This window comes from Coffea arabica, chromosome 2c (genome assembly GCF_036785885.1).
Source record: "Coffea arabica cultivar ET-39 chromosome 2c, Coffea Arabica ET-39 HiFi, whole genome shotgun sequence".
Lineage (NCBI taxonomy): Eukaryota > Viridiplantae > Streptophyta > Magnoliopsida > Gentianales > Rubiaceae > Coffea > Coffea arabica.
This window is the reverse complement of record NC_092312.1, coordinates 35,439,580-35,463,563: the sequence shown is the minus strand read 5'-3', so window position 1 is coordinate 35,463,563 and position 23,984 is coordinate 35,439,580. Positions and strand designations below refer to the sequence as shown.

The 23,984-nt window shown below is 35.2% G+C and overlaps 3 protein-coding genes across 3 annotated transcripts; 2 read left to right on the top strand and 1 right to left on the bottom strand.

The window, feature by feature from the left end:
• On the top strand, window positions 1-1,963 carry LOC113727265 (trimethyltridecatetraene synthase-like). The gene is made up of 2 exons (XM_027251309.2): window positions 1-1,051; window positions 1,247-1,963. Exons 1-2 carry the CDS (start codon window positions 128-130, stop codon window positions 1,874-1,876), a joined length of 1,554 nt encoding a protein of 517 aa, XP_027107110.1. The 5' UTR covers window positions 1-127; the 3' UTR covers window positions 1,877-1,963.
• A 2,545-nt stretch (window positions 1,964-4,508) lies between these two features.
• On the bottom strand, window positions 4,509-13,709 carry LOC113727263 (uncharacterized). Its single transcript, XM_072076950.1, has 7 exons — window positions 13,706-13,709; window positions 12,029-12,244; window positions 10,499-10,531; window positions 9,944-10,016; window positions 9,548-9,562; window positions 6,430-6,565; window positions 4,509-5,208 (listed from the first exon to the last, which is right to left on the bottom strand). The coding sequence occupies exons 1-7, from the start codon at window positions 13,707-13,709 to the stop codon at window positions 4,930-4,932; spliced, it is 756 nt and encodes a 251-aa protein (XP_071933051.1). The 3' UTR covers window positions 4,509-4,929.
• A 6,767-nt stretch (window positions 13,710-20,476) lies between these two features.
• LOC113724326 (uncharacterized mitochondrial protein AtMg00860-like) lies at window positions 20,477-21,001 on the top strand. The gene has a single exon (XM_027247235.1). The coding sequence runs from the start codon at window positions 20,477-20,479 to the stop codon at window positions 20,999-21,001; it is 525 nt and encodes a 174-aa protein (XP_027103036.1).
• Window positions 21,002-23,984: the final 2,983 nt, after the last annotated feature.

Sequence of the window (23,984 nt, the reverse complement as noted above, 5' to 3'; positions counted from 1 at the left end):
CATAATTGTATGAGTTCTTGGCAGTAGTAGTTAATTACTCGGCCAGTTCCACAACTTTATATAGCACCCCTTCAAGGCTCCATGCTCATTAAAACACCCTTCCACACACACACACACACCAAAAGAAATGGAGATTTCTTTCACCCTCACCACCAGTTGGGCCGCCTACGCAGTCGCATGGCTTGCAACGATGGTCATCGCGCTCCTTTGTAGGCGTTTTCATCAGAAAAAACTCAACCTCCCTCCAGGTCCAAAGCCCTGGCCTATCGTTGGAAACTTAAACCTCATTGGCACCCTCCCTCATCGTTCACTCCATCAACTCTCCCTAACATATGGTCCCCTAATGCACCTCCGTTTTGGCTCCTTCCCCGTTGTGGTCGGCTCCTCCATGGAGATGGCCAAAGTTTTCCTCAAGACCATGGACGTCACTTTTGCTGATAGGCCCAAAACTGCAGCTGGAAAGTATACCAGCTATAACTTCTCTGACATCATATGGTCCCCTTACGGACCATACTGGCGCCAGGCGCGTAAGATGTGCCTCATGGAATTGTTCAGCGCAAAAAGACTCGAGTCCTATGAACATATTCGTGTGGAAGAAATGAACTCACTTCTTCTGGGGCTGTTCCAATCTTTAGGCAAGCCTGTCTTGTTGAAAGATTATCTCACAACTATGACCTTGAACGTGATTAGTAGGATGGTGTTGGGGAAAAGATACTTGGACGAGTCTGATCAGAACTCAATCATCACGCCTAAAGAGTTCGTGAAAATGATGGACGAGCTTCTTTTGCTCAATGGAGTCCTTAACATTGGTGATTCAATACCTTGGCTGAATTTCTTGGATTTGCAGGGGTATATTAAGAGGCTGAAAGCCCTGAGCAAGAAATTCGACTGGTTTCTGGAGCATGTCCTGGATGAGCATAATGCGGCCAGGATGAGGAATGATGAACAGAATCATGTAAGCAAGGACATGGTGGACGTCCTTCTGGACCTTGCGGAGGATCAGACTTTAGAGGTGAAGCTGGAGAGGCATGGAGTCAAAGCATTCACTCTGGTATAGTGGCTCTATTTGTAATATATATATATATATATATATATATATATATATATATATATAAACTTTAATAATTGCATTTTTTCGCAACGAATGAACTCCAGGAGCTACTTCTTGGTGGAACCGAAAGTACAAATTATTCCGATAACTTTAATAATTGCACTGAAATGTTTTCGAATAATGAATGAACTCCAGGACCTACTTCTTGGTGGAACTGAGAGCTCAGCGATAACAGTCGAATGGGCCATTTCGGAGTTGCTGAAAAAGCCAGAATTATTCGAAAAGGCAACCCAAGAACTTGACGAGGCTATCGGTCAGAACCGATGGGTAACAGAGAAGGACATCCCAAACCTTCCTTACATAGAAGCTATTGTTAAAGAAACAATGCGTATGCACCCTGTGGCACCAATGCTGGTGCCAAGATGTGCCCGCGAAGATTGCAATGTTGCAGGGTACGATGTCCAAAAGGGAACTCGAGTTCTCATTAATGTTTGGTCAATTGGGAGGGATCACGAATTGTGGAAAAACCCCCAGGAATTTTACCCTGAAAGATTCATTGGAAAGGAAACTGATGTCAAAGGGCAAGACTACGAGTTGTTGCCTTTTGGTTCTGGAAGAAGAATGTGCCCGGGGTACAGTTTAGGCCTTAAGGTTGTCCAATCCACTTTGGCCAATCTTTTACATGGATACAACTGGAAGTTGCCAGGTGATATGAATCCAGAGGAGTTGGACATGGAAGAAATCATCGGGCTTTCAACACCGAGGAAGTTCCCGCTTGTTGCCGTTGTTGAGCCTCGGCTTCCTCATCATCTTTATTCACTATGATTTGATATATATGCTTAATTCTCAGGATCGCGATCAAATTGTGTTCAAATAATTCATCAATGCAAGTTCTAATAGAATTTGTATGCAGCTGTAGCTGCAATGCACTTATATATATATATATATATATATATATATATATATATATATATATATATATATATATATATATATATATATATATAGGCAAATTACATTTTGCCCCCTGTGATTTAGTTTTTTTACATAACCCCTTTGTAGTTTCAAAAACTATACATAACCCCCTTATAGTTTGGATTAAAGTGTCAAAATGACGGAATTAATCATTCATAACGGAACATTTAAAATGTCAAAATTACCTTTATAAATACATAACACAATAATTCCGTATGATTTTATGTTTTATCATATAACCTTCTTATTATTTAATAATTTACCATATGATCCCCTTATAATTTTCAAAATATACACATAACCCCCTTGATTAATAAATAATTTTCAACTTTACATAAGAGTATTTTTGACATTTTAGGTGACTCTGTTACGAATGATCAATTCCGTCACTTTGATACTTTAATCCAAATCATGAAAAAATTATGTATAACTTTTGAAACTATAGAAGGTTTATGTAGGAAAATACTAAACCACAAGGGATAAAGTGTAATTTGCCCTATATATATATATATATATATATATATATATATATGTATTTGTTTTGTTTGTCACCGTGCTACAAATCCTTGTTGTTGACGGCATTATATTGAGGTTGTTATCCCTATTTTGTGTAATTAATGTGTGGATATATGTGTGTGTAATGTGTTTCTTTTCTTTTCGTGCACGTACGTGGTGTGTGTTCCAAATAAATTACAGTTTCAATGTTTAAAAATTTGTCTCTTGCTTTCTCATGCTGAAAACTAAAAAAAAAAATCATGAAATTTTGATTGATAAAAATTTAAATCAATGATCGAGATGTGTTCGAGATCAAGATCAGATGGGCTGATCATAGCCGTTAGAAGTGCAAGGATCCAGATCCAATCCAACTTTTATTGATGCTTTCACTAGTTGTCAATGATTGCAAAAGAATTAATTCAGAAGCAAATGCTTTAGTTGGCCAATTTCTGGTGTTCTAATGGCATTTTTGTGTGACGTAGCTATACCAAGAGTTCATTCAAATTTTTTGCCCTTTGGTCCTCTCTTTGGTTTGAAATTTTAGTACTACTCATATGATGATACAAATTGTCACGACTAATCCATGGTTCAAAATCGCGGTCGCAGTCACAGTTCGGACCGTTCCATATCAATTTTGGCATTTTGGTCGCAGTCTCAGCGAGACGCGATTTTGAAATATTTAATATTCTAAAAATTATGAATAATATAAAAAATATGTTAAACAAAAATAATAAAAATTAGTTTTTTTCCATTGGTTTTTAGTTGGATTTGAGTTGATTAGGAATGACTCGGTGCGATTCGGCCGTTTCTATTCGTGTCAAAGATTTCTCGACCGAGTTCTCGACGATCCATATATCTTGGAGTCATCTGGTCTCAATATCGGAACGGAGAGTTTCGTTCCACCGATGACTCGGCCGCGTCTTTGAACCATGGACTAATATGCTTTTTTGGTGTTGCAGAGTCTATACAGGAATTTCGAGCGAACTCGACCATCAAGGGCCATGGTTAGGCCATGCAACTATAAGCGAACTCTACTGGAGGAGCTTAGGCCCCCACTGAACCATGCAACTTTTTTTTTTTTTTTGGGTCAAGAACCTTGCAACTATAAGAGACCCCATGTGCAAGCTAAAAATGGGAGTTGTTCTGTTGTTGTGGAATTAACTCCGGCAATACCAGATAAATCATTGATGGAGTACAGGGAGGAGATTTAGCGCATGTACGACAGAGGACTCACCATACCAACTTCTCGCGCAGTTCAATGATTGCCTCGAGCAGCTGACCCGTTCTGATACTTTACGTGTAGTAATAGGGTACCATGGACAAATTACTCATTCTTTTGTGTATGTGTGTGTATATATATCATAATATCTGTACAGAACAGCTTCAGATAAATGTATGCGTGTTGCTTTGTGTTTAGATACTAGCACCAGGTTGTTAATCATGTTGCCTTCCAGTTTTGTTAGTCTGCAGATTTCTTCACCAATAACCAAAACTAACAAGAATGTGATGTGACTTTCTGGAACGTTCACGTGCATTGTAGACAAATAAGGTAAGATTATCTATCCTAACTTTACCTTGCAAGAATTTTCCGGTCATTTTTTGGGCTCGGGGGTATTGTCGCCGGACGAAAATTTTGCAGGGCACGTGAAGTAAAAGGAAAATGACGATCAAACAGTTATTTGTTCTCGCCTGATGATCCAGGTGAGATTTTACTAGAGCTAGGTTTTCTGCCCCGAGGGGAGGCGGCCGTACATTTACAATGGAATATGGATCTAGCTTTGAGGCGTGAGGCACCTTCTCACTGGTTTCTACTGGCATCGTGGCCTGAATTTCCGGTATAACTTTTTTGTTTTACCAGGTGACTTTTTCCTACTCAACTATTGAACCACCGCAGAAATCATCATTTCTAGTCAAATATAACTCTAATTGAACCTAAAGCAGGATACATGAACCAGCCCAAAGCATTGCGGATGATTAAGAACACAAATTCTTCAAAAAGTTATAGAAAAGTTATAACTTTCCACTGGATGTGAGCAAATTTACTGGAGTGTTAGTAACAATAAAAGAAGGATCATTCGAGGAACACAAACAATCGTGCATCCAGGATACATACAATTCTCCAGTTTGTCTTCTCCCAGTATGAAAACATTTTCAGAGTCTCATTTTAGGGACGAATTTTACACTGCCCAGGATTGCATCACCAACGGTCATAAAAGCCACAGGTTAAACAACCAACCACTGAATCCTAGCTTACAAGAAAGGACTAGCTTATGAGAAAGGAGTCAAGAAATGGAGATGACAAATGTCAATCTTCCTGGGAACTTCGCAGCGAGCAGAACTATATATAAGCCCAAACATACAATCGACCACTATATGATTTTTGGCAACTGCCATTGAGATTAAAATGCTCATTTTGATCGTTTGGGTCCAATTGGAAAAGATACACGCTGAGCGGCGCCTAGTGAAGCATCTATTCTTTGCTCTTGAGAAGGGTTAAGGTTAGGATCAGCAGCCTCTTCATCATCCTCTGTTTCCTCAACTGCTTCCTTGCTTTGTTTCTTTGTAATAGCAAATTGGTAGTTGGGACTGATTAGGGTATGCTGTTCAGGAGGAAGTGGAATTCCAGGCCCGGCAATTGATTTTGGTAGAGGGGTCTTGTTTCTATTCCTAGCTAGCTCTAGTAGGACCTGAACAGTAATCAATACAAAATTGTTAGTAAGTACACTGCTAGGACACAAGACTAGGTATGTTATTTGCATGTCAGTTGGAAGAGGGCTTTCCCTAATATTACAATTTTAAATGCTGCAACTTCACCTCAAAAACTCACATATCATCTTCCAGGTTCCATAAAAAGAATACATTGCGAATGACAATAAAACAAAAAACATTCAGACAAATCAACAACTCAGGATTAAGGAGAGCTGGTAAAAGCAGCAAATTCCCGGAATTTGACACTGCATCTTCAGCAGTGTGGTGCTATATAAATACCTCAGGCAGTGTGGTGCTTCTGAGCAATGGTTTAAACGCAAGGGCGTTGGACGGAGCGATCCATGTTCGCCCAAGTGGGGTAAAAGCCCTAAGATATGGAGCGTAAGCCCCACAAATTTTGATTTTTTTTAAACATATGAAAGTATAAAATATGCAATAATACTACGAAATTACAATATTCATACACGTGTTTACACACACACACACACAAAAATTGATAAAATTAAGAAAAACTAAAAAAAAACATTATTGTTGTCTAACAAGTAAAATCATAACATAACTCTAATCCATATATTCACCATCTAGAATCATGTTAGCAAAAAATAAATATATCTTAGGACAAATGAAAAGGGACAAACATATAGGAAACAAAGTCATGGACGCTTGAACTTAGTATTTTCTCCAAACTATCTCCATAGAGAAGATAAATGGAATCATTCTTCAAATTACTGAACAATAAGAAGGACTATAAGCAAAGACAAGGAAGAAAAAATAGTAAAATCAAAGTTTAGACTTAAACAGGGAGGGGGGGGGGGGGGGGGATGCCCCAAACGCCTAACAAGACTTATGCCCCATTCAAACGCCCTAAGGCATTTGGGACATGCCCAAAAATGCCTTTTAGAACACTACTTCCGAGTAACAGTTAGCTTGGGAGCAGGAGAATTTCAAGCTTGTTTTTGTATTTTCAATTAAATCTAATTTTCAGTAACAATCTTGAATTATGTTTAATCTTATTCAATCTGAATTCAATCAGCTTTGTTGGAGTGGCTCAATAAGCACAAAACTTGAAATTCTCAACAATCAATTGAAAATCCTCACAGGGAGAAAGGAGGAGAGAAAATTACTACTACTACTACTACTAGTAATAATGGCTATTAGGATGAAAATAGGGCTGTGGGTTAACTTAATGAAGAATATACCTCACGTGGAGGAGGTTGTGAGAAGCTAAAATTGACTTTGGACTGAATGGCAAGCTTGACATCATCAGAATCGATCACAGATTTGCCAGCATGGTCTGAGTAAATTTGTGCATCTGTAAGCACATCCACCACGTACCTGTACCAAAGTTCCAAGAATTGGTGGATAACACGAGGCTCATAGTCTTCCACACCCATTGATTTTAGTAGAGATTTCACGATCTTTGCATCTCTAGGCATGTCCTCCTCTCCTGATCCCTCTCCCATTTTCTGCAATCAAACTCCGCTCAAGCCTACCTTAATATCACTGTAGTCAGTATTTAGCTTTTCAACCTTATAAAGTTGCAAGGGAGAATTATATAGGGCTTAAGTTTCTTATATCCTACCCATTCGTCTCTTAAATATTAAAGAAACTATAATTGGTTAAAACTTGGAGTAACAACCAAATTATGAAAGTCTAGACCAAAATCTACGTACTATCAGCTTTATAAAATATCTTTTACAGGGGCACAACAACTGAATTATGAAACTCTGGCAATTTTTTACTAGCTAAGCTGTCCAATGGAAATTGGGAAATATTTAGCAGTTATAGTTCCCATTTCCTCTAAAAAATGATCACACCTAGAGGTGGCAAATCAACCCACTCAACTAAATTTACCCATACCCGCCCATGAATAGATGGGTATGGGTATCTTAAATTTTTTTCTATGGGTATAATGGATTATGGGTATTATTGGGTAAGCCATCAAATCCAATTAACCCATTTAGAATTCTCTTCCCCAAGTCTCTTCTTTTCCCCCACCTTTTTTTTTTCAAATTTTTCATTTTGTCATGATGTTAACTACTTTTGTTTGATGATGATGATGATTATTATTATTATTATTATTATTTGTTGGTTTTATCTTATTATTTTATTTTCTCTTAGTTTGTTAACTTACTCATTTTTTAGCATTACCAATTTATGATAAATTTTAGCCTATTTTCTTATCTTTATAAAATGAAATTTTAAATTTATATATGAAAAAATGTTAGGGGTTCAAAATTTTTGGATTAAGTTTTTATATTAATTTTTATAGTACTTAGTTCAAATTTTTATATTCTTATTATTCAATTATTAAATAATAGGTAATTTTGTGACATAGAGTATAAATGAAAAAAAATTGGTAATTAAGTTTATTGAACATTATAAGTAAATATTTAAAACTAATGATGGGTACAAAGAGTGGTATAAATTGATAACTTAGTTTGTAAAAATGAATTTAAATGAGTTTACAAAAAGTTAAAATAAATGGGTTATAAATGGGTAATTGGGTTACCTAATTCATTTTTTGACTTACCCATTTATACCCATCTAATTAAATGGGTATAAATGAGTTGACTTACTTATACCCATTACCCATTTTACCCAACCCAAACCCGTCCAAGTCACCCATTTTGACACCTCTAATCACACCCAAAGGAACCCTGCTTACAATAGGAACATACATATTCTTTGCACCTCAGATTTAGCAACTATGGCATCAACATAAGAGCCATACCTCAAACTGGAACCTTTATTAAACAACAATAGGAAAAGAAAAATTACAACTGCAACACTGATCAAGTGGAAGAAATAATTGCATAAAATTATTTCTAAACTCACATAATTCCTTGAATGAGGAAGCATGCGGAGTTCCACTTCATGTATACACTCTGTTTAAGGGCTGACAAACTTTAAGTCCCCAAAACAAGCATACACCTTTTAGCAAGCTAAACATGCTCTACATCTTTAGCAATTCAAAAGGCCCCCAAAGTATCGCAATTAAGGAAGTTCTCAACTATGAACATACCTCTGCTTTCAATATTTCAATTGAGAAAAATATTTCAGTTTATGAACTAAACAATTGTTATATCCACAGAAACTACAGACAAATTCGTCATTCTTGTACTCAACAGTTACAACCCATAAATCCAAGTACCAAGATGAAACCACATCAATCCGATACTGTTGCTTGGATGCAACCATATAAACTAATAACTCCTATATCAAAAATAGAAAACAACATTTGGTGTGCACAATCCGGATTTGCTCTTCTCTGTTCTAACTCTATTTTTTTTTTAACCAAAAAAAAAAAAAAGGTCTACTCGTCAAAACAAGCAAAAAACAGACGATGAAAACCACAAACAACAGACTGGAGAGGGTCCGATAAGGAGAAATTATATCTGCTTAGAGATAGACAAGGAGGGGATCACCATGCAATGCATGGTGTGAAGTTAACATGGTTGCCCAGAGCCCTCAGGGGCTGTATTTTTCCAATAATTTTTTTTTATAATTTCTATGTGCGGTAGATAATTGAAGGATTTTGTCAACATTTCAGTTATGATTAATTTAGGTAAGAACCAAGGCAAATAAGAGTTAACATTAATACTACTAAAGTTGAGGAGCATAATAACATGTATAATTGAGGTAGGCTCTCCCAATGTAAAATGTGTGTCATTACTTGTGAAAAGGAAATAAGTTACTATTAAAGATACATTCATCCAAAAGTTCTCTTTGGCTGGTATGTCTAGAAATGCCTCTAGTCTTCGCTTGGTTAGTGTCTGGTGCAATCAAAAAATTCTACTTGAAGTATGTATTAGTGCTGAAAGATAAAAAAGAATCATCACAAAATTCGATGTCTATGCTATAGTAAGTGATTATACAATTAAATAATGACTGTTTGCTAAAGATATTAGAAAGAAAGGAAAAACAAAGTATCAAGCACTCATGACAAAACCCCATTAGCTTCCAAGTTTCCACTATCTAAACATCAATCAGATCTGCCAAGAAGGAATCATATTAGAATTTAAAAACATCTTGTATAAATAACAGAATGACAATCTTGTTAAACCACAGGTAACGCACCACCAGTCTTTGCCATGCTTTGTTGTGAAATTTTAAGGAAATACTAAAGGACCAAATATGAAACAAAGCAGTCAAGAGCACATTCCGTACTCCTAAGTTTGAGCCACCATTATCTTTGAATAATACCTATTGTCAATCAATTTTTTTCTCAAACATTAATGCTGGATAAATAAATAAAGAACATAAAGCCAAAAAACAGCATGTGCATTTTGAGCCACCATCGTATTTGAATGATACCTCTTGCCAGCCTTCCTCAAACATGAATGCTGAATAAATAAATAATAAACAATAGAAAGCCAAAAGACAGCATATGCATTTTAGCCTATAAATCATGTAGATATCTTTCATTCATGCCACCTTTTCACCAACACAACATAAATGAACAGTAGGACGTCAATTTAAACTAAAAGAAAATTTTCTGCTCTCTCTTGAAAAGTTCAATGACAGAACAAACTTTTTAAATATAAGTCACAATAAAAACACAGTCATTAATAGCAAAAACCAGCCAAATAGAGAAGTAAAAACAAGATTTTATATTCCAAGCAAAATAAAAAAATAAAGTTCAAAATTACATGAAAGCCCATGGTACTCTTAGGTAATCAATGCAATTAGAGATAAAGTAAGAAAGCAAACCGGATAGACAAAATGGGGAAATTTCTTAGCTTTTTCTCTGCTTCTTGGTTCCAAAAACTATTTCTCTTTAAACCTGAATTTTGAAGAGAATAGTAGAGTGTATATAAGGGAAAATATCAGATTTCTCAATAGAACAAGAATTCGAAAATTTATCAATTCTATCAACTTACAATGAGTACTAATCACCCATGTTTAAGTGCAAAGTTTGGTAATATTCTAAATCTTGTGAAGGCGTGTTAAATACACTCGCATAGACATCTATCCCTGCACTACACCTAACCAAAATATGGCTTTCCCGAACACTACACTCTTCCACATGAACCAGAAAATTCAATTTTAGGTTGAACAGCTGCAATAAAATAAACAGATATGGGAGAATAGAATATAAAACATCAAACAGCTTTCAATCAAAGTATCTGGCAGTGATTATTAACACTACAATGATCATCATGCTCCAACCAATTTTAACAACAATACAGACATAATCAAGTCTTTTTACAAGTTGGAGGTAGTTATGAGAGACTATAAGTCGTTGGATAGATTAATAAAGCACACCTCTTGAGCGGCAATAAGTGTTAAAACGATATCCTGCAATAACAGAATAATATTTAGAACATATAATAACCAAGTCATTAAGTACATACTTTGGTGTATTTACATAACCCTAAGACTTAAACAGTAAAAGTTAGCCTACTTTTTTCCTTTCTTCCTTTGCTTGACAAGAAGCTAAGTAAACAAGCATATACCAAATCAGTTGATAAATCAACAGTACAACCCAAATAAAACTACCTACTTTAATTTTTTAATCAGTAAAACCCAACAAAAAATCTTCACATTTCTTCTTGTAATAACATCAAATCAAGATATCACAAAGAACGCAGAAAGCAAAACAAGACCAAGAAACAAAAATCATATGAACCAACTATAGTAACCAATCATATAATTCAAACCCATCCAACCAAGAAACAAAATTCATAAGAATCAACTATAGTTCAATTAGTGTCTTTCACTCACCACTACTTACCTTTCAAACCAATGTTTTTGTAAATTTTATCCCTCTTTTTTCCGCCTACAGGTGTTACAACTAAATTTGAGTCTTGCACAGAGCCTTATTAGTGATAATCTCAGCAGTGGCAGTGACAATCAACTGCACCAATGAGCTTTTCTCCTCTATTTTCTTCTATCCACCATGGAGATCTTCAGAATTAAATTTTGGGATGAAAAATGTTGACTAATGATAAAATCAAATGGAGAAACATGATAAAGTTGGTAAAACTGAGGATGGAAAGTTTAGCTGTGAGGCTTGAATTTTGTGGCAAGCTTTGGTGATAGAGAAAATTCAGGTAGAGCAAAGACCAGTATTGCAAAATTTGACCCAAATTTACACAAAAGCCGATGCATCTATGTCTTTAATGGGGGACTGTCAGTTACCGTTGATAACAGCAACTCCCTTTTTATTCAGGATTCGGATTTAGGATGTTTTAACGAACAGGAAGGAGGGAAGAAACCTTACCTCCTACTCCATAACTCCACTGACTCAAATTTTTGTTTAGTTCAGTTTCTTTCTTCCCCTTTTCCATTTGTCTTTTCATTAATTTAAACAAGTTCTACAATTAAATATCTCCAAGCGTACAACACCAACTACAAAGTCTACAAAAAATGAATAACCAAAGGAGAATTCAAGTCAAGAGCAAAGCCAACTCAATCTGATTCACGGTAATTAGAGAACATCCCATCTGCTCCTGTTCTGCTTACCTCTACAAAAACCTCAATTAACTTGCCCTTGAATCTCTTAAAACAACTTATCATATCCTACAACCTTTAGATTTTAACAGCTTACCTTAATATTCAACTCAACCCACCGCAAAAGCATTGGGCAAAAGTTTCAGCTAAAATAAATATTACGGCAACAAAATTTGGGGAATGAAAAAATTGATCATGTAAATAACCATACAGAGACGATTGCACCCAAAACTCAAAAGATCCGAAAAGAATTCGGACAGGGCAGAAATTTTCAGAAAAATAAAAGAGCAGGGCAAAAGTATTGGAAAAAATCAGCGGAAACAGGAGAGAGAAATAACCAACCTTTTTTGCAGGGACTTGGACAAAACACTTGCTCTTCAACACCGGAGAGGCACGGTGTGTCGATGGATTTTGTGCAGAGAGCGGGAGCTACAAGTGAGAGAGTCAAAGTTAGAATGCGTTGTGGTTTTCTTGTGTATAGAGGGAAAGTGCTTCGTGCAGACACAGAACTTTTGAAAGAATTGTTTCGGAGATTTTTTTTCTTTATTTTTTCTTTTGCTAAAAAACAGTTTCAAGCGGTTCGATTCAATACAATCACAACGAACGCACAAAAGAAAGTCACAGTTCTTGTTAATTGAATTAACTTTGACCTGTGTTTGGATGGCCCAATTTTATCTAATTTAATATTTGATTCACATTATAAATATATTTTTTAATTTATATTTTTATATTTTTAATAATTTTTTTATCTCACATGCATTATATCATAAAAGTACTACAATAATTATTTTAAATAATACTTTATCCAAATTCCAACTTACCCGGTTCTAAATTAGTCTTTTTTTTTTTTTTTAGGGGTGTCCCACAGGGAGTGAACCCCGCAGACTATTCCCCACCCTCCACAACTTGTTGGCAGTAAGGTTCGAACCAGGGACTTAAGGCTCCATTTTCAACAATCTCAACCGCCGTACCAAACCCCGGAGGGCTCGATTCTAAATTAGTCAATTATGTAAGTTGCCTGAAAGATTTTCCGGTCATATGAACCTAATAAAGTAAACAGTTTTTAAAATTTCCTTCATGTAACTTGACTTCTACTAGGACCGCACAAATTTCCATTATTAGAATTTCAAACTTTTAACGGCTTCTTTGTCGCTGAGAGAGATTGTGAGTCCCGTGTCAATTTGGATTTGTATGCAATATAAAGACAAATAAATTAAAATAAATTTTATATACACTGTCAGCATATAAACTATCATAATTAGATAAATGAGGCATGTGTGAAATTTGAATTTAAAATTTAAATTTTATATATGCATTATTTATCTAACAGGGATTGTGTATACACAGATAGTGTATAAAGATTAATCCAATAGTTTATGTATGCAAGGACAAAAAATAGTTTTTATGTTAATATCCCTTTGAGTTCATCTACCGGTGTAAATATAGCATGCCCGAAAGGATTACGGGGGACCAAATATGACTAGGCCTATTTCGTTCGAATTGTTGGGTTGTAAAATATGTTACAGCAAATTACCTAGTTACCACTAAACATTTAAAATAGCATAGTTTTAACCACTCAACTTTTAAGAGTATGATATTATTCATTTAACTCTCAAATGTGTATATTTTGATCCATTCCGTCTATTTCTACTGCCAAGTCTGACAAAATCAAGGATTCGCACCAGTCACGAGACATAATTGAGAGACAAACTTAACGGTGAAAACAGATAGAATGGTCCAAAATATATATGTTTTGGATGGATATAACTATATCATTTAAAAAGTTTATTGAGTAACCCGTAATTTGCTCAATATGTGAATATTCTATTTCTCCAATATAGATTAAACTTTTTTGGTCATCTAGAAATTTACGAAGTTTTAAAGGCTGAAAATATTTGCCTGATAACATTTTTCTCTAACTACTGTTTTTTGTAATTTCTCAAATGCTAAACAGAAGTAATTAAATTATTGCTAGCTGCCTAGAAAGGAGATGATTCACCAAAGAAAAAGAAATTGAACCCATAGTGTCCTGAATATGCCTGAATATGCATTTTGTTTTTGCCTCAACAGTTTTGAATCTTTTTGTATACTGCTTAATCGAAGCCTTGAGTTGGTTCGTAGTACTAGTATAATTTTGACAATGAAAAAGATGTACGTCTTCTTTAACCCATCAAAGATCCAGATGAGCATTATTGGGGTTAATCATAATTAATCCCCTTAAGATATAACTCATTTTTCACTTTACTGCCGGACCTTTACTATATGACAAAATTACCTTTACATTATTTTGACTTTTCATTTATCTTTTTTCCTCTCTTTTATTTCTTTTTCTCTTTCTTCTTTCTTCTCTCTTTCATCATTCCCAATAGAAACTCCATCTCAACGAAAATTTTTAAATTGAATTTGTAATTGCATATTTGGGTGAAAGTTTAAAAGGCATCAAAAACTAATTTTGATTTTTTGTATAATGCCATGTGTCACAAATTTTAATTGATGATTATTAGTCAGGTCACAATTTCATCTTATGATATTTTCTTGAGAATAAAATGAGACATTAGAAAAAAAAGAGGAAAAATCAAAATTAAAAGAATTGAAAAGCTAAAAAATTATATTTTAAGAAAGTGATTTAAATATCTTGTAATTAGAGCTGTTAATCGAACTGGGTAGCTCGCGAGCCGAGCTCGACCTGGCTCGATAAGGGCTCGACTCGGCTCGTTTATTGAGAGAAACGAGCCGAGCTCGAGTTCAACTTGATGCTCGTTTAAGCTTGACAGGTTCGAATAGTAGGGGTATTAGCGTCATTTCATTGTGTATTTGATACTCTACAAGCTCGATAGGCTCGAGTTCGAACTCGAAACTACTACAAATAATAGGGGTATTAGCGTCATTTTTATTGTGTATTTGATACTCGACAGGCTCGAGTTCGAGCTCGATAAGCTCGACTCGATTTTGAACTCGAGTTCGAGCTCGAGCTCGAGTTTTCTATCGATCACGTCGAGTCGATCTCAAATAGTTTGTGAAGGTCGAATTATTAATCGAGCGAGCTCGAGCTGGCTCGATTAGGGGTTCGAGTCGAGCTTGATTATTACATGCTCGAGCTCGGCTCGGCTCGGCTCGTTAACAACTATACTTGTAATCACTCAAGGAAAAAATAGATCCGTGCAATTTTTTTTTAATTTCAATAATTAAGATGAAGATTTTTTGTAAGAAAGAGGAAGAATTAAAGAAAGAAGAAAGAGACAAAGAAAATAAAGGAGCACAAAAGAGGAAAGAAAAAAAATAAAAGAGAAAAATAAGAGTTTAGAATAATAGAGAGATAATTTTGTCCAATGGGAGATAAAGTGAGACAAAAAAATAGTTAGAGGGTAAAGTGAAAAATGAGGTACACTTTAAAGGGATTAATTGTGATTAACCCGCATTATTGCCTCAAAGATCCAGATGATCCTTGGGAGTTTGAGTATTATTAACCCATCAACGATGTCGGTTTAGTTGATAAAACTCGTGCACCTTCTTTAAAGAAATTCGTATATTAATGTCTTTCTTAAGTAATTTTTTATTAGTAGCTATTAGTAAAAATCACATTGAAAAATGCATTGTGGCTTGTTCAAATCTTGGAATGGGAAAACTTTTGCCGGCTATACTTTTTCCGTACCAAAAAAAAAGCGATATTCAAAGGTAAGCATTTGACGAACTAACTGATACAATTAGTCATCTGTTACACATTTGGAAGTTCTAAATTTTTTTTAAAAAAAAAGGAAAAAAAGTTTATGTTTTTGAGAAACCCATGTCACCGAATGCAAAGGATGGCCAAGAATGTATAATCACTTTAAAGACCTTGATTGTGGCCTAACCAAGTCGACCAGCTCTCTAATCTCCATGTGGAAGGATTTTACTATTATTTTTGTTGGCATATTAAACCAAGTCCAAAAAATAGAAGTTTTTATATTATTACCTAACAGTGTTTAGTCAAATTAAGATTATAGTAATTCTATTTTAGTCAAATTACGGTAGTTTTATTATTTAGAAATTAGTATTTGATTAGGAAATTTCTTGTGATTGCAAGACTTGTTTACCAACTTATTTAATTTATAAATAGGAAGTATTATTATTGTATCAGTTGAGAAGAATAAAAATTAATAGGCTTGTTATTATGATGTGTGATTAATGACATATTGTTGATATTTATTCCCTTTCTTTCATACATTTTTGTATGTGTATAAATTGCCTCCCCATATATATTTTGATTTTATGAAATTTATCTCCCATAACTTTTTGGTGAAATTTTTTAAGTTTTATATATGATATCAAAGCCCTGATTCAAGAAATTGATCTTGAAGTGCTTGAAAATATTGAAGAATTGACCCAGTTAGAGGCTAGTCATGTGTGCTTTTCGCTCTTAGAGTTGGAGAATAAATTGCTATGAAGAAATCAATGGATCGAATTAGACCACAAGGTTAGTCATGAGATATTTAGTTGGTAAAATTTGAAAAATAAGATTGATCCAAGAATTGTCAAATTGATTGTGAGCATGAAAATAGAGATCGAAAAAGCATCCTGTCAATTAAATTGTGATTATTAAAATCACAAAGTGATGAGAAATAATGAGTTGTTAGTAAATTGAAATCAAATTATCCTGAAATCAGATATTTTTGCTGAGGATATTTTGTAATATTGCGACTGCAATGTCAATTGTACTTAATGGTTATAGCAATAAAAGTTACTGATTTACCCAAAAAAATTTGAAATCAAATTGCGCGACGAAAACAGTCTATCTAAGTGCGTGGATTCTTGTAATGAGAACAATATTTGAAGATAAAGAACTCACATAAAGTGATGTTAGCAGAATTTTCAAGGGAGACTGTCGTTCGTGATTGTGGTAAACCTAATTCAATTTAAAACTTGTGGTAAGCCTAATTCAATTCAAAACTTGATTAAAGAGAGATAATGTTGGCATATTAAATCAAGTCTAAAAAAATAGAAGTTTCTATATTATTATCTAGCAGTGTTTTAGTCAAATTAAGATTCCAATAATTATGTTCGAGTCAAATAATGGTAGTTTTTGTATTTAGAAATTAGTATTTTATTATAAAATTTCTTATGATTATATGACTTATAAGACTTGTTAAGTTATTTAATCTATAAATAAGGTGTCTTATTATCTTATCAGTTGGTAAGAGTGAAATGATAGGCTTGCTTTTTATGGTGCATAATTAATGATATATTGTTAATATTTATTTCACTTTCTCCCACACATACTTATATGTGTGTAAATTGCCTCTTCATGTACATTGATTTTATGAAATTCATCTCTTATAAGTTTTTGGTTGATTTTTGAGTTCTACAATTTTTACAATCTTCATTCAAAATTTCTGTAACTCTCTTCTAGCAATAAATGAGAAAGGCAGGTTAACTTAAAAATATGCTCCAAATCCTGTCAGATATAAGTGTGTCATGAGCGGGTTCCTATTTGGATTGATGACCGATTGTATTGTAATTCCTCTAAAGGTAAGTTGATTTTTCTCTCTTTCTTGGTTTTAATTGCTTCATTTTAATTCTACTCTACTCAATTAAGTGTCTATTCATTGCATTAGTGGAATTCAACCATTGGATCTTAGTCTAATGGTCAGGAAAGCCTCTTAGAACTTGTCATGAATCAAAACTACTAGTAGGGCAAGTCGTTTTAATCATTTTTAGCTTCTTGTGTAAAAGATCAATAACGATGCCATTGTTCTAAAAAGCTAGTTGATGACTAGTTGTTGTAACTAGGGCTGCAAACGAGTCGAGTCGAGTCGAGTTTTGAGCTAATCGAGCCGAGTCTCGACTAAATTTTACCAAGCTCGAGCTCGAGCTCGAGCTCGACGAGCCGGCAAATTTCGAGTTCGAGCTCGACTCGAATCAAGTCGAGCCGAGCTCGAGCTCGAAAAAAAATAAAAAATAAATATTTTATTTTAAAAAAAATAAATAAAATAATTTTTTTTTCTTAATAAATAATAAAATATTAAGGACATATACGTAATTTTACTATGAAAATAAAAAATAAAAAATATATATATAATATACGTAATTTTATTATTAAATAAAAAAAATAAAAAAAATATATATATATATACCCAAGCTCGCGAGCCGGCTCGCGAGCTAACGAGCTTAATATTCTGAGCTCGAGCTCGAGTTTGACTCGAGCTTGACTCGAGCCGCTCGCTCGATTCGTTTGCAGCCCTAGTTGTAACTGCTCATTTCGTTACTAAATGGGGGTTGAGACATCTATTAATAATCAAATTAGGAGAATAAGGTTGTTATGTAACTATTGATTGAAGATTTTTCTGAATAAAATTCTCCCCATTTCTTTTCCAAAATTCCCTCCTTCTTTCCTTCCTCAATTTCAATTCTTTTTCTCGGTTCTTTTTGGTTCAACTCTAACAATTTGGTAATTAGAGCTTTGGATCCTTGGCCAAATTCATAGCTAGTGCTGCAACGATGGATCATACTAGACTTAAGAATTTGCATAAGCAATTCAAGAAGCTTGAAGCTAGGGTTCAAACCCAAGCTGATTCTGTGCAGACAAAAATGCAAGAACGAATGCATGTAGATGCTAGAATTGAGGATCTTGACACGAAGATTGATATGATGATGGTAGGAATCGAGACGAAACTGATTTCTTTCCTTCAAGCTCTCAATAGGGACAGAGCATTAACAACAGGAGAGTCCCAGTCACAGGAAAAGACTCCTCTATTTTCTAATCCTCATGCCAGGTGTAAGGATGGAAGGGAGCAGTCAGCAGTAAATAAGGAGCGCAGGTTTATGGTTCCAAATCCTCCCAAGGTGGAACTTCCTTTCTTTGAAGGATATAGGCCCCAAGAGTGGATCCGAAAATGTGAAAAATACTTTCTGGTTCATCAAATTCCTGAGCTTCAGAAGGTGGAAATTGTGGAAATGTATTTGGAAGGAATGGCCGAGATATGGTTTCAAGGAATCAAGAGGAGTAAAGGGAAACTGTCTAAGGAAGGGTTCTGCAAATTGTTTTGTTGGATGTTCGGTGACAGGACAAAAAGGATGAAGTGGAAGAGTTCAATAAACTCAACCAACTACCACTATCAAGGACTACCAAGAGATGTTTGAGGAATTAAGTTCCTTGATGTTAATTCGAGATCCTTACCTCTCTGAATCTTATTTCATTTCCAGTTTCATCAGTGATGTTAAGGATGAAATCAAACCTATGGTTCGAATGATGAAGCCTGCCACCTGATGGAGGCTTTTGAAGTAGCAGAGTGGCAAGAACAGCTTTTAATCTTGAATGAAAGAATGCCAAGAATAATAAAGCTTGGGGCACTGGAGACAGTTTGAAATCCTCTAGTACTTCATCTGCAGGAATTAGCACAGGAGGAAAGACTTCGTTAAATGTTGTGTAAAGAAAAAAGAATTCTGGCAACAGTCAAGGAAGTAGAAAGATTTCCCCTCTAGATATATTGTATAGAAAGAATAACCACCTATGTTTCAAATGTGGCGAAAGATTCCACCCTAGTCACCATTGTAAATATAGGCATCTAAATTTCATTCTAGAAGATGATGAGGAATTGGAATTTCTTGATGCTATTGGAGAACAGAATGAAAACACTAGTAATCTTGGGCAGTTAGTATATGTGTCTTTGCATGCCTAAACAGTTTCTATGAAGAGGAAGACATTAAAACTGCAGGGTAAAATGCAAGGAAAAGTTGTGTCTATATTGTTGATACTGGAAGTACTAACAGTTTCTTGAATACTGCATTAATGGAATCACTGAAGTTAAAGACAATAAAAATGGCACCTCTTACAGCCACTATTGCTAATGGAACTACCATTTCTAGTGGATTGTTCTGTCCAAGTGTGACTTGGAGTCTTCCGAGTTATAATTTTTCTTTCCCTATAGTGATCATGAGTCTGGGAATATGGGATGTAATACTTGGATTGGATTGGATGGCACACTACAGCATTATTACTTTCGATTTTAAACAGTTGCAGATCAAGTTGTCAAATGAAAGTGGGATATGGTGTTGGAGGGAACAGTTGATCAACCAACCCTGAAGCTGGTTGGAGGAAAATCAGTGAAGAAATTCATCCAACAAAGACATAGGAGTTTGTCCTCTATCAGTTCACTACATGAGAATAGCTCCTCCAGTGAGATAACTCCATTTCCTAGTGAAATCTCAGAATTATTGCATGAATTCTCTGATGTATTTGTAGAACCTAAACAATTTCCTCCTGAAAGATCACATGATCATACCATTCCACTTGAGCCGAATGCTTAGCCCTTTAAACTCAAACCCTATCGATATCCGCATTCCCAAAAAATTAAAATTGACAATCAGATGAGAAATATGCTTCAAACTAGGATCATTATACCTAGTACAAGCTCATTTTCTTCACCTGTCTTACTTGTCAAGAAAAAAAGATGGCACTTGGTGCCTCTATGTTGATTACAAACACCTAAATGACCTTACCATTTAGGATAGATAACCCATTCCAAACATTAAAGAACTTTTAGATGAACTTTTTGGCTCAAAATTTTTCAGTAAAATAGACCTGAGTCACTTGATTAGGGTAAAAGCCTGTGAATCCAGAAAATACCATTTCAAACTCACCGAGGCCATTATGAGCTTGTAATTATGCCTTTTGGCTTAACAAATTCTCTTGCATCCTTTCAATCTCTTATGAATGAAATTTCCAGCCTTACCTCAGGAATTCATTTAGTCTTTTTTGATGACATACTTGTTTATTGCCCAGACCTTCAATCCTATGTAAATCATCTGAGAACAATGTTAAGAATTCTGAGATCTTACCAGTTGTATGCAAAAATGTCTAAACGCAGGTTTGCTCAATTGAGAATGGGGTACCTGGGGCATATTATATCTCATAATGGAGTAGAAATGGATGTTGCTAAGGTGGAGTGTATCAGAGCATGGTCAGTACCTGACACAATCAAGTCTCTAAGGGGGTTCTTGGGTCCCACTGGTTATTACAGAAGATTTGTACAAGGCTATGAGTTAATTTGTAAACCCTTGACTGAATTATTGAAGAAGGATTCTTTTTGTTGGAACAAAACAGCAGCGACAACTTTTCAACAGCTAAAGAACATCATGAGTACTGCTCCTGTATCGAGAATGCCAGATTTCACCAAACATTTTATTGTGGAGACCGATGCTTGCAATAGAGGCATTGGTGTTGTTTTAATACAAGAGAGCCAACTAGTAGCATATCTCAGCAAAGCTTTGAGTCCTAAGAACTTGGGGCTCTCTATATATGAGCAGCTATTAGCTACTGTAATGGCAGTAACAAAATAGAAGCACTATTTGGTTAAATACCATTTAAATATAACAACTAATCACTAGAGTTTGAGATTTTTACTAGAGCAAAGGTTGACCACTTCACTGCAACACAATGTTTGACAAAGCTTTGGGACTGGATTATGAAATCCAGAATAGGAAAGGGGCTGATAACAAGGTTGCTAATGGATTATCTACGAGAGGATTCCAGGATGAAGATTCTATAAGGACATCTTGTGCTATAAGTTGCACCAGACCCTAGTGGTTATTGGATATCTCTGACAGTTATGAGAATGATTCATCTTGTCAAGAGATAATTGCTCAATTGATAGTTGATTATGCTTCTGTGACAGATTATGAGTAGGGATGGAATTCTAAGGTTCAGAGAAAATATCTTTTGGCCTCAACTGCTGTTTTCTTTTGGCCTCAACTGAGGATGGATGTCACAAAATTTGTTAGGAGGTGTGACATTTTCCAGAGAAACAAGCATGAGAATGTTTAATATGCAGGCTTATTCCAGCCTCTACCAATTCCCAATCAAGCATGGTCACAAATCAGCATGGACTTCACAGAGAGTTTACCTCTTTCTGATGACTGTGATACTATAATATAGTTGTGAACAGGCTGACCAAATTTTCCCATTTTATTTCCTTGAAGCATCCTTTTTCTGCAATGGAAGTTACCAAACTCTTCTTAACACGTTTTTAGGATTCATGGTTTGCCAGAAATTATTGTATCAAATAGAGATAAACTTTTCACAAGCCTTTTCTAGCAAGAGTTGTTCAGATTGGTAGGACTCAACTAAATTATAGCACATCTTACCACCCACAATCAGATGGACAAAGTGAACGCGTGAACTAGTATGTGGAAACATATTTGAGATATATGACTAGTGATAGACCACAAAAATGAAAATCTTGTCTGACTTTAGCAGAATGGTGGCATAACACCAACCATCATACTAGTCTAGACATGACCCAATTTGAAGCTCTCTGTGGATATAAACCAGTACAGTTACCAATGGGACCCCTCTGTGATTCTGTTGTTCCAGCAGCAAGTAATCTTGTCAAAGATAGGTAGGCTATCTTGCAAATTCTTTGCCAACATTTGACAAAGGCACAACAACGAATGAAGTATTTTGCAGTTAAGAAGAGGAGTGAAAGGGTTCTGGAAGTAGGTGATATGGTTTATTTGAAACTTCCAGCCATATAGACAACAGTTAGTTGAAGTCAGGAAATCTTTGAAACTAGCTTTCAAATACTGTGGAGTTGCCTGCAGGCTCAAAAATTCATCCAATATTTCATGTTTCTATGTTGAAAAAGAAGCTGGAAGATTCTTAGGTTCCATGCCTACATTGCTCTTATTTGGTCCCAATGATCAGATTCAAGTTGCTCCAGAATCGGTCCTGAAACGAAAGGCTATAATGAGGAATCATCAACCTATATCTCAAATTCTCATCAAGTGGGTTTATTTCAGAATTGAAAAAGCTACTTGGGAAGATCTTGACTTCATTAAACAGTAGTTTCCTGATTTTCATCCTTGAGGTCAAGGATGGTCTTAAATGGGAGGGATTTGTCATGAATCAGAACTATTAGTAGGGGGATGTTGTTTTAATCATTTTTAGCTTCAGGTGTAAAAGATCAGAAATAATGCCATTATACTAAAAAGTTAGTTGATGATTAGTTGTTGTAACTGCTTATTTAGTTACTGAATGGGGTTGAGACCTCTATTAATAACCTAATTAGGAGAATAAGATGGTTATGTAACCGTTTATTGATCATTCTTCTGAATAAAATTCTCCCCCATTTCTTCTCAAAATTCCCTTCTTCTTACCTTCCTAAATTTCAATTCTTTTTATGGATTCTTTTTAGTTCAACTCTGATAGAACTCTCCGTCAAAAAGTGTAGTAATGCACTTGTTTAGTCGAACGTTCACCCCCTACCCCATATATGGAATTCATAATCAAAACACATTGAAGCATCTTGTTATTTTGACTAACATTTGAGTAGTGAAGCATCTATTTTAGTTTGACTAACATCCGAGAAGCTCCTGCCATGTTTTGACATGAATTTTGAATATCCTAAAGTGACTAATTGGCAACATCATTATTGCATCAAGGCATGTGTTTTTCTTTTTCTTTTTTTCTTTTTTACTCTTTCGCCCCTCCCCATACTCCTCTCCAGGGGCGGAGTCAGAAAAAATTCTTAGTGAGGACAAAAGCAACACTAAAATTTTTTACCTACTCTTTTTCTAGGTTTTTAAGCAAAAAAAAAAAAAATTTCACCAACAAGTGCAAATGATGCATATATTCCATGAAAAACATAAAAAGGCAAATTCAAAATTATAATATAATAATTTTATTTTAAAAACAAACTAAACTATTTACAATTGCTCACTGCGAGTTTTTATATTTTGATAACTAATTTGGTTGTGGAAGTAAGAATGGCTTTCAGTTGTGGAGGAAAAACAAGGGACCAGTAGAGGGAAGGGAAATTTGGAAGTGGGGAAAAAGGAAGTGAATGATATGATTGGATGAATTGATCAAGAAAAAGAGCAGTTAGCTGCTTGGTTGTGGAAGGTAGTGGCTCTCGGTTGTGGGAAAAAAATGGGGGACCAGAGGAGGTAAGGGAAATTGGGGAGTGGGGCTCAAAGAAAGTGAATGATATGATTGGTACTTGCTAGTTAAAATAAAAGGTTTTTTTTTAACTTATTTCAAATGGAATTTGTGCCCCGCGTATTTTTTTAGAATTTTAATTTATGAACTAACTTAAAAAATCACGTAATTCTTTCACATCCTTTCTAAAAAAACTCTGGGGCACACTTAAAATTATATTAAAATTGTATAAAGCATTATAGGAATTTAAGGGGGTAGTGGGGGCCTATGCCCCCACCTTAAATCCGCCCCAGCTCCTCTCACCACTAACTATCAAACATGTGACGACCCCGTCTCCCCCTAAGGCGAATCAAAGGATTCGGCGGACCACTTGCCCAACTCTCGTCA